We start from the raw sequence: 16,774 nt of genomic DNA, 5'->3' as shown, positions 1-16,774 counted from the left end.
ATGATACAGTTAAAGATGATGAACAAAATAAGACAGGCATGGCTCGAATCTATCACATGCCTCTGATGGCTTGAATTCATCATGCAGCTTTTCCAAAATTTCCATAGAAGGACCACATTTGCTGATAACTATCCCATCTTATAATTCTACCAAAATCCACTCTAAACCATCACTTCTTTTCTCCCTTCTCATGAAAATCTTGAATTTGTTCCATTATTCCAGCAAAATGATATATGGGCTGAATAAACTCATTTGATACTTTTGTGTTTTTTTTTAATTTATAAAGTGTAAGTATCTTTTTAAAAATCAAGTTTCTGATGACTACATTAATTTCTTGAGGGCAGAAACTACAAAGCTCCATGTTACTTATTATGATCAATGGCTAACTTAACTGGCTAGTAAGAAATAAAACCAAAGTTCTTAAATGAAAAATAAAGTATATAACCTGCCTACATCATACCCACCTCCCATATTCAAACATCCTTACCTGTGTTTCTGCACTGCTTAATGAATGAAGATCCAAAGATGGGTCTGTTTTGAGTTCAGGTTCAGGAGCTGCAATTGGGGCCTTTAAAATGATCTCTTCATCAAGACTGGTTCCAAATTCTATCTCTTTCTGACCCCCTTCACCTTTTTCTTTATCTGACTCTATTTCTTTGCCTTCTTCCTCAGACACCTGAGATTTGGGCCTTTTGAGAAATGAGGAGAACAGTCGTGACAGACCCCTGTTTTCTGATGTCCGCTCCTTATTCTTGGTCAAGTCTTCATGTGTAGGAGTGTCTCCATTAGATGTTTTCAGCTTCTGGTCACACCGATTATCTCCCTCAGCTGCTGTTTGAGAAGACTCCTCCAGCAGAGTTTCTTGTTGGCCTGAGTTTGTGGCTCCCTCACCCTCTTCCTTCTGTTGTTGGTGCTGTGAATTTTCGGCCTCAGCCACTAAACTCTTTTCTGTTGTCATGATGTTGCTATTACAAACAAGATGGGAAAGGGGGCTCTTATAGCAAAACACATTACTGTAGGCAAAACCCCAAACCCTAAAAAATTAATATACTTAGGTTTTTAATCACCAACAAACAGAATTCCAATCCATTAAACATAAGACTTTCCATTAAAGTACAAAAATATCTTACCTATACATCCTGGATAAAGTATTAATGCCTTGAATCACCAAAGATAAGCACGTAGAGAGAGGAGCTTAAAATAGTACCCACTGAGGCCACCTTAGTGAAATGCATCATATATTAAATTCAGTACTCAGAACTATTTATAGCACATACAGTTTTAGCCTTCCTTAAAAAGGGATCTATCTGTATACTGTCTTTTGAGGGTATCAATCTGAAGATACAAGACTTGCAGTAATTATTTTCTACGAAATTCTCCACACTCCAAATTAAAAAGTTCAAAGTCTTTATTGTTCTTTTTCTTTATATTTCTTAGAATGCATAGACTTCTCAGCAAATGCAGAATACTGATTGTTATCAGACTTGACAGCAATGACAATTAGACATTTGAAATAATTGCAAAAAATGTCCTCGGGTTTCCATGTTACAATACCAAACTAAACCTTTTTCAGAAGTATCTCATTTTAAGCTCTCAGTCTTCTTTTCCATTCTAATAAATATGATTTTGAAAGCTCAGCATTTTTAAGAGCAGGAGGTAAAGCTATCACAATAAAGAAATAATAGAGAAACAAGATAAAAAAAATTTAGACAGCAATGTTGATTCACTTGCAGGGGAGGAAAAGACAGGCTGGAGACTTCACATATTTCAAACTTGTTGGTTTCTAGCCTCTTGATCGCAAAATCCCAGTATTATTAGTCAAGCCTCACAATAATTGCCAAAGAGCATTGCCATGCCTAGTTTACTAAATAACCAACACACAGGGGACTTTTAAAACTCTGGGCAATGAGGTTGACTATTGATGATCTTATACTTTGATTCACTGCTACACTTAAAAGTACTCCCTGCCCATCACTCAAAAAGCAGCATTTACATTGTCTTCGAATCCTCTCTATACTATTAAAATGAAGTAATGTTATTTGGATGTTAACAATCTGAATTAATGAACTATATTTAGCTCATACCCTCCTCAAGGCCCTTCAGGCTTGCTGTTCTCTCTACTTATAATGCTCTTCTCCTGGCTTTTTGAAGGCTATCTCAGCTCAGATGTCACCCCCTTGGAGAGGCCTCTCCACATACCCTACCTTAAGTAGCAGCCCTCACTCTCCCAGATACCCTTCACAGGACTACTGCAGTTATTATCTATAATTACCTAGTTAACTTATTTGTTTACCAGTTTATTGCCCTTCTTCCCTATTCCTCTCCCCAGCTAAAATTTAAGTTCTGTTAGGACAGAAACTATCTTTTTTATCACTGCATATCCAATAGTGTGCCTGGCACATAATAGGCAGTAATAAAAGGTTTTTTAATGAATTAATTTCAACTGATTATATCTGACAAATATAAACTACAGAGGCATTCTCTAAATTTACTCAAGTACATTTACTCCAAATGCATGATATTCATTGATTCATTCAACAAATACTTATCAAGCATCTAGCACAGGTCCTATGCTAGGTGCTAGGGACATAACAATAAACAAAAAAACACAGACAAGGTCTGTGTCATCATGGAGTTTACATTCTTGACTCAACTTTAGTATAATAAAAGAAAAATTAAAGAGAAATCTTACTTAAAATATGAGCTTAACCTAGGATAACTATGTACACATGGAACAAAGCAGTGAAAAGGGGAGTAAGCTAATGTGCACTGGGCAGTGTTTCTGTGCCAGGTCTGATGCTAGAGTATATCCATATTATCTCAATTAAGCCTTTCAGTAACCCTGCAAAGAAAAAAGAATCACCTAATCTTATAGCTGAGAAAATTGAAACTCAGAGAGTAACTTGTCCAAGGTCATGCTTCTAGTAGGTAGCAAACCACTATAAGTAGTAGTGACGTACATGAAGGTATACGGGTTGAGTATCCCTCATCCAAAATGCTTGGGACTAGAAGTGTTTCAGATTTTGGCCCTTTTTTTTGGATTTTGGATTACTTATATATACATAATGAGATATCTTAGGGATAGGACCCAAGTCTAAAGACAAAATTCATTTATGTTTCATATACAATTATACAAATATCCTATAGGTAAGTTTATTTACTTATTTCTCACTCTCCTTCTCTCTGTTTCTTTATGACAGTGTCTTGCTCTGTCACCCAGGCTAGGGTACAGTGTGTCACAATCATAGCTCACTACAACCTCGAACTCCCAGGCTCAAGCAATCCTCCCGCCTCAGTATCCTGAGTAGCTAGGACTACAGGTGGTGCCACTCTGTCTAGCTAATTTTTTTTTTTTTTTTAATTCTTACAGAGACAGGGCCTCACTATGGTGCCCAGGCTGATCTTGAACTCCTAGCCTCAACAGATACTCCTGCCTCAGCCTCCCAATCTGAAGGTAATTTTATACAATATTTTTAATAATTTTGTGCATGAAACAAAGTTTGTGTTAAACAATTATGTGTGGAATTTTCCACTTGTGGTGTGATATTGGCACTCAAAAAGTTTTGAATTTTGGATTTTCAGATTAGGGATGCTCAACTTGATTAATAAAAGGAAAAGCCTTTATGTGGGCTCTTACTGCTGATCTATTCAAATTATTTTATGTTAAGCATTAAAAATATTTTAAACAATAAAAATCTTTAGAGAAGTACATTTTCTATTCTCATTTAGTAAGTCACCCAAATTACTCTGAGCTAATGAAATATGTAATTCAGTCTTTACAAACACTATATGAAACATTTACCAACCAATATACATTCTTAATTTGTTACTCCTGAGGGAGGCACACTTGTACTTAAAGGAAATAAAATTGCCTTCAATTCCTCTTTATATTAGGAGTAGGCTAATTCTCCAAATTCCAACTGATTTGTCCAAAATTCTTTTTCTTTAATCTCTAAAGTGATCAAACTTGAAATAGATACCTAAACAGCAGTTATTCTAAAGAAGTAAAGATTTCACTTCAGAGCACTCTTTTACTTCATACTTCCTTTGCAAAAATAAACAAGAAATGCTTAGGATGTAGCACTATTCTCCAGAGATTTCAGATATGGCACCTTCACTCACCTTACTGAAAAGAAACATAAACCATTTCTATATTAAAATTTTCCTATACCACTGAAAGATCTCTCATTAACAGAGATCTCATAAAGATCTATAAAAAATTACAAACCTTTTGTGAAAGTTTTAGCAGATATGAAAATCACTTAAACTCCACTTCTAACCATCTTTTAATTATATCATTCAATAAAGGAAAAGAACTTATTCTTGTATTTTATAATTTTTTCTTATAGTTTTAAAAAGAGAAAATATCTTCTAAGGAATTCCTATAATTGCTTTCACATTAAAGGGTATCTTATTTGGAAGAAAATAGCTGAATGAGTATTAAGTACTCTTTAGTTGTTAAACACACATGGATAGTAACAAGCCATATACTATATGTGTGCTTATTAAACTTTAATGTGCATCAATCACCTAGCTGTTTTGTTAAAATATAGATTCTGATTCACCAGGTCTGGAATGGAGCCTGAGTTTCGGCATTTCTAACAAGTGGGCCAATGCTCCTGGCCCACTGAATACACTTAGAATAGCAAGGCATAGAAAACCACTACAATCACTTTGGGAATGTACCCCAAAATGCTTAAGAAATAAAGATGGTAAAAAGTTGCTTTTAAAAACTGGAATATGAACAATAGGAAAATACTTGACACAATAAATGCTCAACAATGCTTGCTGAATTAATAAATCAAGCAAAGAATGCAACATATGACATGTGAAAGCCAAACCATTAATACCTTTTATAACTCTTTTTGGTGCTTAATCAGACCTCCCAATTTTCAACCACAGAGCTATGGCAATTCCAAGTTTCCCATGCAACTGTGACACTTGCCCAGATTCAGTGTTCTGGGTATCTTCACTGATATGATCTCTTTGCCACATTTAGGAAGGAATGATTAAGACAGGAGCAGATCATAATCCCAAAAGACTCAATCCCTAATGTCACAATCCTAAGTGCTGAAACCCCAAAAGACCAAAATTCTGAAAATATAATTCTGGAAAAAATAATTTTAAAATTCCTTAAAAGATATTTATTTGCAGTTTTAAAACTGAGCTATATAAAAACAACAGAACACTTCATAGGCCACTTTACACAATAAAATAAGCAATAATAACATACATATCTTTGCAAACATAAACACTCAGATATACTAATGACAATCACATGGGTATAAGTTATGAGCAGATGAACCATATTCATAAAGTTTATATAACTACAGTCATCTGAAATACCGTAACTGACAACCTAAGTCTTGACAAGATCAATCAAAAACCGGGATGAGTCACCACCACATATACAGTTGCCCGAAGAGCTGAGATCGCAAGAAATTTTATCTTTCACAATGCAGATGTACAAAAAAGACATCTCTTCATTTACTGAGGAAGTTTCAACTTTTTTATGTATACATACAATGCTTACACACAAAGTCAATTCAGTGATGATGCACCTCCATGTAATCAAATTTGCAAAAATGCATAAAACAAACTAGAACTCTCTAAAACTCTTCACGCAATGCATACCTCTGATACTGGAAATAACACAAAGATGAAATATATAGCATAGTGAATTGTAAAAAAATAACGCTGACAATTTAAAATGGTGGAGAATGGCAGGGCATGGTGGCTCATGCCTGTAATACTAGCACTCTGGGAGGTCGAAGCAGGTGGATCATTTGAGCTGAGGAGTTCGAGACCAGCCTGAGCAAGAGCAAGACCCTGTCTCTACTAAAAATAGAAAGAAATTAGCGAGACAACTAAAACTATATAGAAAATATTAGCCGGGCATGGTGGCACAAACCTATAGTCCCAGCTACTCGGGAGGCTGAGGCAGAAGGATTGAGCCCAGGAGTTTGAGGTTGCTGTGAGCTAGGCTGAGGCCATGGCACTCTAGCCTGGGCAATACAGTGAGACTCTGTCTCAAAAAATAAAATAAAATAAAATAATATGGTGGAGGAAAAAACTAAAAAATACAAAAACTAAAAAAAAGCTAAAAAGAAAATTCAACATATGAAAAAGTGTATTAGAGGGATAGATTATGGGCAATTGCAAAGAGGTAGTCCACAAGAGCTGGTTGACTTTCATGATTACCAACCCTATTTTGAAGTCTTGCATTGTGATGAATACCTGCTTTTTTACTTTTAGGGCATGGCTCTCCTCAGAGAATACATTCATATTCATTTGCTATGTGGTGATCCTCTTTTTGAAATTCTATGATTCAATGTATATGGACACGAGTATTCTTAAATTTTCCCATCTTCTGTGCCATGCTTCCATGTTGTTTTGGGCATGAGGAAATCTATTTCACATGCACTCATATACATACCACAAATTTGGCAGAAACAATACTGGTGACTAAACAGTAACACTGCTGGGTAGCATCTTGTCCTACCATGCACATAATTATTTTCAAACCAGTCAGTAACTTCGCTGGCTTCTTCGGGCAAATTTGGCTTTAATTTACTAAACGCTCCTGGGATATCATCAGTTGGAAGGAAGGCCAATGCAGGTGAATGCCAACACAGGCAAATGCCACACTTTTAAACTGAAGTTTTCATCACTGCTATTAATATATCTCCTGGCCAATCAACTCATCTGAATTTTCCGCCAAATGCATTGGGCTGAATGGAAAAAAACAAACTTTATTGGTAACACCTTAAAATTCATCTTAGATCACACCTAATTCCAAATCTGTCATTATGACCTGGGGATTCAACTGAAATCCATTTTCTCCTGCAAAGTCCACCAAATCTTCAAACAAGCCTTTATAAAGTGCTTCACTTTTCGAGTAATTAATACATAAATGTGCATATAAGTTCAGAATTTTCAGATTCAACAGGGGCATGAATTATATATAATTGATAAAAAACATCTGGGCAAGGTGGCTGATGCCTATAATCCTAGCACTTTGAGCAGCCAAAGCGAGAGGATCGCTTTGAGGCCAGGAGTTCAAGACCAGCCTGAGAAAGAGCGAGACCCTGTTTCTACAAAAAATAGAAAAATTAGCCAGGCGTGGTGGTGCATGACTATAGTCCCAGTTGCTCAGCAGGCTGAGGCAGGATTGCTGGAGCCCAGGAGTTGGAGGTTGCAGTGACCTATGATGACCCCACTGCACTCTAGCACTCTAGTTGGGGACAACAGAGTGAGACCCTGTCTCAAAAAAAAAACAAAAACAAAAACAAAAGATACAGTGGCTGGTGGGGAGGTTAAAAAACAAAAACAGTGGAGACAATTTTGAAAGTGCCATCCATTAGCCAAAGTGAAGCATGTGCTAGTTTTTCTAAGCTAGATTTAGTGGTAAATATAATAAGTCTAAGTTCACCATTTAATGAGTTTTGTAACATTAGAGGAACCTCAACATCAGCAAGTGTCTTTGGTTCAGAAGGTCACTGAGTTTGTCTAATTCTTTTTATTCTTTGACAAAGGGTGTTTTTTGAAGGCAAGCATGGCATTATGTGTGAAGGGGCAGAACAATTGGCAGGGGAGGTTTCTTGTATTTTTCAACTGTGTTTTCACTTCTATAATCTTCAAAACACTAGCTGTACTTGTATTTGGAGAATGGTTGTGGTCTATACATTTTGTAAGTATATGTGGTCCATTTGAAAGTTTGGTTATTGCTTGGCCATTGCAATTAAGCAATTTTCTGCTTTCACAGCACCAATAATAATTAGCTTTTAAACTTTTATCTTTCACAAGTAGCCTTGTACACTTATCACAGCCTTTCTGCAAGAGAACAATTTCACACATCTCTTCCATTGTGTTGTAAGGAATACAGTAAGAAGCAATGATATTCAGCTTCCCCAATACCAAATATGTATTAGTCAGGGTTCTCAAGAGAGACAGAACCAATAGGATATACAGATATATGAGAGGGATTTATTAGGGGAATTGGCTCACACCATTATGGAGGCTGAGAAGTCCCAGGACAGGCTGTGCACAAGCTGGAGACCCTGGGATGACAGTAGCAGGGCTCGGTCTGAGTCCAAAGGCCTCAGAACCAGGGAAGCTGATGGTCTAACTCTCAGACTGAGGCTGAAAGCCTTAAGACCCAGGGAGCCACTGGTGTAAGTCCTGGGGTCCAAAGGCTTGAGAGCCTGGAGTTCTGATGTCCAAAGCAGAAGTCTGTCTCAGCTCTCAGAGAGAGACCAATTCACCTTATGTATTTATTCCCTCTGGCTCCCAGCTGATTGGATGGTGTCCACCAGCAATAAGGGCAGATATTCCCCATCTAATCCACTCAGTCTCACATATTAATGTCCTCTAGAAACACCCCCACAGAGATACCCCAAATAATGCTTTATCAGGTTTTGAAGTATTCCTTAATCCAGTTAAGTTGACATCTCTAAAATTAAGTCCACAAGTTTATCCCTCATCAACTCGGCACCCCTATGAACCTCCTTAAACCACACTTAAGTTCCAAATAAAAACAATAACAAGTAATAGTTCCACCTAACATGATACAACTATCATGTGATCGTGATTTTGGGGATTTTAGATGTTAAGGGATTTTAGACTTTAGGGATTTTGATCTTTCAGGATTTTGACATTTGAGATTATGGCGCTTGAGATTATATCTTTTGGGATTATGATCCAAACTGAACTAAGATATATGAAGAATTAGAGAATAACATCTGTCAGTATAGAATCAGGACATTTTGCCACATAATTGGACATATGTAAAAAAACAAGCTGAACATAAGTAAAGAACAGATAAGAACACAATATAAAGAATAAGCACACAAATAGAAGGGCAAAAGAATTTTATTAGAACATACTGAAACTAACTTCAGGTAATATTATGTATTAAATGCTAGAAAACAATCAGGAATTCAAACAGTGCAGTACTTAGCAGAGATGGTACAACTCAGTCTATGCAAGAAAACAATAAAAATGAATGATTAAGGGCAGTTGCATGTATGCATGTTCTTTTTAGCTCTGTACACATGGGTAGCAATGCTATTAATTAAAAGCCAAAAAAAAAAAAAAAAAGAGAGAGAGAGAGAAAGAAAGAGAGAATTTAAATTGAAACGGATAAATCAGGCTGGTATCATTGGCCAGTTCAGAGGTTGATCTGAATTAAACAAATAAAAAATAAACAGCAAAAAGAAAAAAATCCTATGGCCCACTTACTAAAAGCAAATAAACTTGTTCTGACAGATCAGTTATACATGCAGCCAAGTTCTTCACATTACAAAAGATAGGATGAGTAACCAGAGAAAAAGACACAAAGAAGTCAAGCAGCAAAAACAGGATAAATGCTCTACAAACAGGCCCTTCCTGTGTAAATGACACTATTTTCAGTCTAGATACAAAATCCAAAAGGAGGTATCTATTTACTGAATGTCAGAAAGAGGTCTTTTAATTAAAAAAAAAAAATCAACACAGCACTGAAAACAAAGTGATGAATTACCATTCCATCTCAATCCTAATCCTCCAAACCCTAGGAATTATACCCCATCTGGTATCAAAGATATATTTGCTTTAACAGTGTGCATCTGTAAACTTTAGGCCAATCAAATCTTTATAAACCCCATACTGAGCAGACTGAAAAGGCTGGATGATATCTTTAATCTTTTTAAAAAATCTCTTTGTAAACATTAACACAGTCAGTGCTCCATTAATACTTCTTGGATAGAAAACTTAGTAACAACACTACAGTTTGGCAGCATTAAGAAAATTCCCCTATGATCACCATTTAGGGATGAAGTTTAATGATTTAATTATTGGTAGTAATCTTCAAATTAGCTCACTAAACGTCTTATCAGTGTTTACTGTGTGCTAACCATGTATAAGATTTTGGCTCAGCTCTCTGAAAGGAACCAAAAAAGAATAATACACAATTCTTAAGGAGATAAGACATATACACAAATAACTAAAATACAAGGCAGTACCTGGTACTTAAAGCCTTATGAGTGAAGCCAAGTAAGCATTACAGAACCAGAACTTTCAACTAGAGTGACTGGGAAAGGCCACATTGAAAATGTGGTTTTTAAGTTGTGCTTTGAGGGATGAGTATAGATGTCAATAGAGAAAGAGACTTGAGGTGCAATGGGCAAATGGAATTCCAGGCAGAAGAATTGGCATTAGTGAGATTATTGTAGCTCCTTAGGAACCAGCAAGAATTCCAGACTAGTTGGAATATGGCTACAATAGAGAAAGGTTCCACAGAGCTACCATTTAAGATTTGATTCTAACTGAAATAATAATAGTAGCTACCATTTACTGAGTACGTACTAAATGCCACACATTATTCTATGTGTTTTACCAAGTTGTCTTACAACCATTCTATAAGGTAAACATTCTAATTTGCCAGATAAATAAATAAGATCTGGAAGGTTAGGAAATTTGTGTGAGACAACTGAGCTAAGCCATGCTTTAATGAAATTATTATAATACTACAGGGTGGTGATTCTATTGTAAATTCTCAGGCTAGTATTTGTAAAACATGGCACTTCAGATGTTTGTACCTCAGATATGCTTCTCTGATAAAGAACCCAATCTACTGAGAAATTATAAACAGGCTAATCTGGCCAAGACCACCGCTATTCTCATCAGTTTTAAATCCACCGCTCACCTACATGTTTCTCTTTCCACAGAGTGTATGTGAAGATGGAATGAGGAGATAAGGAAAGACAGGCAAAGAAGACAGATTACGAAAGGACTTGAGTATCAATCATGCTAAATAGTTCAAACTTTATCCTGAAGCAGTGGAGTGCCACTGAAGGTTTTTAAATAGGGAAGTAGATAAATAAAGTAGAGGCAAAGGAGGCTAGAAGCAGAGAAAAATTCAACAATTGCCTGGGTAAATTCAGGTTATCAGTGAATATTCACAAAGGGAATCCCTTGGGAAGCTGAAGTCAATAATGGGCAGAGAAACTTGAAAAGCCTTGCAACCAAGTTAAGAAGTACTGCTGCCCTTAGTTTCTCTAGCTTACTGGCATCAGCCCGCTTCTTATTAACACAGGCAGTTTCATATCAGCCTAAAGGCATTTTTGTAATATATCTCCCATGGCCCACTCTGATAAATGGCTTAATGAAACACATATGGTAACAGAACCAAAATAGAAAAGAGAGGAAAGATGAATTATTTCACAAGCATCTCAATACAACATGTCTAAAATTAAACCCTTAATTCTCTGTTTTTCCTATCCCAGTAAATGGCTCAATCATACTATCAAACCAGAATCCTAAGCACTATCCTTGTCTTAGCCATTTCCTTTCCCAATCAAATCCATCTGTTAGTCCTATAGAGTCTACCTCCAAAACATATTTAGAACCAGTCCACTTTTCACCTCTTCTGCTACCATGTTTGTGCAAGTGTTCTTCACTTCTCACTTGAACTACAGGTTCTTCAGTGATCTGGCTTTTGCCTCTCCCGCCAACCTCACCAACCTCCATACTTACAGGTTACCCAATTTGACAATAGTTCACAAGAAAGGGATCTTAAGGTCTTGACAGAACATGCCTCAACAGAAATAAATTTCTAAAACAGCTAACAATCTCCAGCTCCATTTTTAGATTTGTAGTAACCAGAGCATTCATTTGACTCTTCATCATGTATTTTCTGAGAATGTTACTGTAAGGTTTTAAGACCGGAGTCCATGGGAGGGGCAGCACAGCCGAAAGTCAAAGCACCCTCCCGGGTTTTGGCACCAAATGTAAGGTTTTTTGGAGTGGCCAGCACCAGAGAAAGAAAGACGAGCAGAGTTGAAAGGGGTAAGTAAAGAGTCTTTATTGGGGTGCTCCCGGGTGGGGGTAACGGGTCCCAAGAGAGGGGCCCGGGTGAGCCTCATGGTCCCACGAGTGGAACCAGAGAAGCCGCACCGCCCAGAAGTCTGGGTGGGCTTATATACGTTTTTTTTAGGGGTGGGGGATGGGAGTTTCTCTGGAGGAAAGGTTTCGGCAGGAAGAGTGAGGAATTTCTTTGTTTCAGCTTTAGGGTGGGTATGGAGGAGTAGAAGGGGCTTCTTCTTTTTCCATTAGGGAGGGGAGGGGTGCCCGCCACCAGCCTTACAGTTACAATGTTCTAAGCTCTGTGATAAACAGTGGGGCTACACTAATGAGAAAGGCAGACAAAGTCTCTAACCTCCTGGACTTCATTCTATTCAGAATATCATGGAAAGTTACAATTCCTCAGTTCTCAATACTTATATTGCATCTTTTTTTGTTTGGTTGGGTTTCTTGTTTTTGGAGACATGTAGGTTCTCACTTTATTGCCTGGGCATGAGGGCAGTGGCATGATCACAGCTCATTGCAACTTCAAACGCCTGGGCTCAGTTGATCCTCCTGCCTCAGCCTCCTAAGTAGCTGGTACTATAAGTGTACCCCACCACTCTGGCTAATTTTTTCTATTTTTTATAGAGATAGGGTCTTGCTATGTTGATCATGCTGGTACACTACATCTCAAGTCTTACATTCAGTTCTGGGTAGTGTATTTTAAAGAGACTAGAATCTGTCAAAGAAGAGATAGAAGACAATGATGAAATTTGAAACCATGTCATAAGGTAAATAATTTAAACATATTGGGACCTTAATCTAGAAAGAGAATGCAAATCAGGGATGTGATTGCTGCCCTCACAAATTTTAAGAGCTGCTAAATTTCATGTGATTCGTAAGGGCAGAATTCATTAGTCCATGGCAATTACAAAGACACAGTTTTCATATAAATAAAGTAAAAGGAAAAAATTTCTAAGAATTAGAGATATTCAAAAATTAGATGGGGTCGGGCACGGTGGCTCACACCTGTAATCCTAGCACTCTGGGAGGCCGAAGCGGGAGGATCACCTGAGCTTAGTCAGGAGTTCAAGACCAGCCTGAGCAAGAGTGAGATTTCAACTCTACTAAAAATATAAAAAATTAGCCTTTACTAAAAATAGAAAAACTGGCCATCATGGTCTGTGCCTGTAGTCCCAGCTACTCAGAGGCTAAGGCAGGAGGATCGCTTGAGCCCAGGAATTTAAGGTTGTTGTGAGCTAGACTGACGCCATGGCACTCTAGCCCAGGTGACAGAGCAAGACTCTGTTAAAAAAAAAAAATTAGATGGGCTGCTTGGGAATAATAAGCTTATAAGCACCAAAAATATTAACTCAGAGGCTGAATGCCCATCTGTTGTAGATGCCACAGAAAAAATTCTTTCAGGAAGTGGGTCCTTACATTAACTGAACTCTAAGGCCCTGTCCAATGTTGAGATTTTACAAATAGGAAGAAAGGTAAGAAAGAAAACAAAAGGGACATTAGAATATTTATACAAATGGGTTACTTCTTAAAAGCCTATATCATAAAATCAGAGTTACCATTTGAATTAAAGTATGGGGGGAAAAAACAAAAATAAACAATAAAAGGCCCTTTTACTTCTACATTAGACAACAGAATCCAGTGGCAATTTTTCAGAGAGAAAGAAGAAATGTTCAAGTACTAAAGTTTAAAAAATATGCTAGGAAATAGCTTGTTTCCCCAATAAAATCAATAGCTCCAAAACCACAGGGAAGTATCTTTACTTTATAACTCAATTTAAGTACACTAATTAGCACATCTAGAAAAACAGGATAATCACCAAAGTGGTATTCAGATGAAAATAGTAATTTAAAATATTGAAAAGAGTTTCTTCATAATTCTCCCTCCAATCTCTTGAAATTATTTGGATCTTAAACTACTCTGTAAGAAGACTTCTAAAAGAATACTTGCCATATTGAGTGAATCAGGAATGTCACTCAGCATGAACATGCTGTTTTCAACAACTTGGTTTTTAATTTAAGTCATTTCTATGGTGACTAATACCGTTGAATCAACTCATTCAAAGATATTTTTAAATAAACAAACTCTTACTCATCTCTTCTAAGAAGACCAAAGAGTGTTCTTTACTTTTCTGCAGAATTCAAGCTTGTACTTAGAAGTTATCTAGGCAGGGTGCAGTGGCTCATGCCTGTAATCCTACCACTTGGGAGGCTGAGGTGAGTTGATTGTTTGAGGCCAGGAGTCCGAGACCAACCTGGACAATAGCAAGACCCCATCTCTACAAAAAATAGAAAAGTTATCCAGGTGTGGTGGTGTGCACCTGTAGTCCCAGCTACTTGGGAGACTGAGGCAGGAGGATTGCTTGAGCTCAGAAGTTTGAGGTTGCAGTGAGCTATGATGATTCACCACACTCTAGCCCAGGCAACAGAGTGAGACCTTGTCTCAAAAGAAAAAAAAAGTTATCTAGATATATTCTAAAAGTACACCACCTGCTCCTTCCAGAAGAATACACTACTGGATCAATGATTACTAGGCATCACTGAGGAAAATGTAAGAAAAAAATTTATTTTCCACAGAATTGAGTTTTACTCCCTTTAAGTATCAAAGTGTGCTATTTTAGCCATTCTGGATGTAAATATTTCTAAAATGGATAATATGTTTCCATCTTGAAAATATGTAGAACATGAGTAAAAACCTTTGCTGATTTAGTCATCATTATGAACCTCAGTTACTATGCAGTGCTAATGTCCTCAAGGGCTACCAAAGTCTGTAGGGATGATTAGCTTTGCCAAAAGGCTATATGAATATTGTGCTTTTTTATTTTTTGTATATCTTTGTATCTTTTGTATACTTAATAGGTTTCCTGTTTGCTCATTTGCAGTTAACTCACATTTCTTGCTAATGTAAAGGTGGCCTGCCAACCAGTAGCTTCCAATATCTCCTCTTCTATCTGCTATTGGTTAATCTACCACTGACTCAGAAACTGAATAGCCAAATGTGTTAAAATTGTGTCTATAGCCTGGGGTCGTGGCTCACACCTGTAATCCCAACACTTTGGGAGGCTGGAGTAGGAGGATTACTTGAGGCCAGGAGTTTAATACCAACCCTGGGCAACACAGTAAGACCCTATCTCTAAAAAAGTTTTTAAAAAAATTAGCCAGGCTTGGTGGTGTGCACCTGTAGTCCTAGCTACTCAGGAGGCTGAGGCAAGAGGACTGAGTAAGCCACAGTGAGATCCTGTCTCTTAAAAAAAAAAAAAATGTGTGTAAAATAGAGTAAATGCTAAGGAAGAGTAAGACTAATGCTTCACATTACCATAACTTCAATGCATTGATCTTATGAAATCTGTTTTAGTTCTTCAAATACCACATAAGCCTACTTTGAAGTTCCCATTGTATTGTCACTAGCTGAGGCTGTTAGATAAGTGACTTTTACGTAAATCACACCAATATAATGATCATTTTCTTTCTTTATAAATAGAGATCATATGTCTTTAATGCTGTTATTATATAAAGTGTTGTATCCATATAAACTTTTTTGGAAAACATAAAACAAAGTAATAATTTAGCCAAAAATGTAACAGAAAGGGAGAAGAACCACATAGAAAATGCTTACTAGTATCAAAAATCTCAAGGTAAATATAAACAAAGCTTGAAGACGTCTAGCTACAAAGGGGTTTTAGCTAAGACTATGGAACTTTTCTAACTCTAATTTTTATTTTATTATTTTAGAGCCAACTCAATCTAATAATATTTATTTAAAATTTTCTAGGCCAGGCGTGGTGGCTCACGCCTGTAATCCTAGCACTCTGGGAGGCCGAGGCAGGAGGATCGTTCAAGGTCAGGAGTTTGAGACCAGCCTGAGTAAGAGTGAGACCCTGTCTCTACTAAAAAATAGAAAGAAATTAACCAGACAACTAAAACTATGTAGAAAAACTTAGCCGGGCATGGTGGCACATGCTTGTAGTCCCAGCTACTCAGGAGGCTGAGGCAGGAGGATTGCCTGAGCCCAGGAGTTTGAGGTTGCAGTGAGCTATGATCATGCCACTGTACTCTAGCCAGGGCAAGAGAGCTGAGAGTCTGTCAAAAAAAAAAAAAAAAAAAGCCAAATTCACCTCCGCTGCTCCAGCTACACTGGTCTCCTCTCACTGTTCCTTAAACATGCTAAGCATGCTCTGGATCAGGACCTTTGTTTTTGCTATTCCTTCTACCTGGAAAGCTATTTCCCAGATAGACACAAGGCTTGCCTCCTTTTGGGTTTTTACTCAAATATTACTTTCTCAGTGAGGCTTTTCTTGGTCATCCTACATAAAATTGGAGCCTCCACTGTACTTCTTTTAGTTTTCCTGCTTTTCCCCTTGTAGCACTTATTACTCTTTAATAACATACTATATAGTTTTTACTTAATTTTACTTATTGTTTGCCTACCCCACTGGAATGTAAACTCCATTAGAGCAAAGTATTGTGCCTGTTTTGTTCATGCTTCATTCCTGGTGCCTAGAATGTTGCACCATAAAAAAAAAAAAAAAAAAAAAGAATTGAACAAATAAATGAACAAATGAAACAAAGAAACTGATTTTGCTATGCCAAAAGGCCAAAAACTACTTTCCTCATGATAAAAGATGTGCACATGAGTCATTTGATGAAGAGTAAAGAAACTGACAGAATTCAGTTTTACCTAAGAAAAAATACAAAATGCTTATTTACATATCCAAGATACTCAGATACTTCAGATGTAAATATGCTAACTCCTTTTAGAATAAATCGATGATGGACAATAATCAATATCAGAAACTTTGTGTTCCTCTTCTAAAGCTTTACTTATAAATACTATTTTAAAGAAAAACATGCACTCTCAGGAGAATGCTTTTGTAATCTAATTACAAAATAATAATTTGCTAGATTACTGCATACCAGAAAAAATAAGTTAA

The 16,774-nt window shown here is 36.9% G+C and overlaps 1 protein-coding gene across 20 annotated transcripts in view; it reads right to left on the bottom strand.

Annotated features, from left to right (window-relative positions):
* EPB41 (erythrocyte membrane protein band 4.1) overlaps positions 1-16,774 on the bottom strand; it is a 193,597-nt gene that overhangs the window by 107,344 nt on the left and 69,479 nt on the right. For 18 of the 20 annotated variants that reach the window (XM_069479660.1, XM_069479661.1, XM_069479654.1 and 15 more), the window contains exon 1: positions 488-958. In XM_069479660.1, the coding sequence (XP_069335761.1) occupies positions 488-958 (471 nt within the window). Of the gene's footprint in view, positions 1-487; positions 959-16,774 lie in introns of those variants that run through there. The other 2 variants (XM_069479669.1, XM_069479666.1) reach the window with 1 other exon arrangement.

This window comes from Eulemur rufifrons, chromosome 8, assembly GCF_041146395.1.
Source record: "Eulemur rufifrons isolate Redbay chromosome 8, OSU_ERuf_1, whole genome shotgun sequence".
NCBI lineage: Eukaryota > Metazoa > Chordata > Mammalia > Primates > Lemuridae > Eulemur > Eulemur rufifrons.
This window is presented reverse-complemented; position numbering and strand designations above follow the sequence as displayed.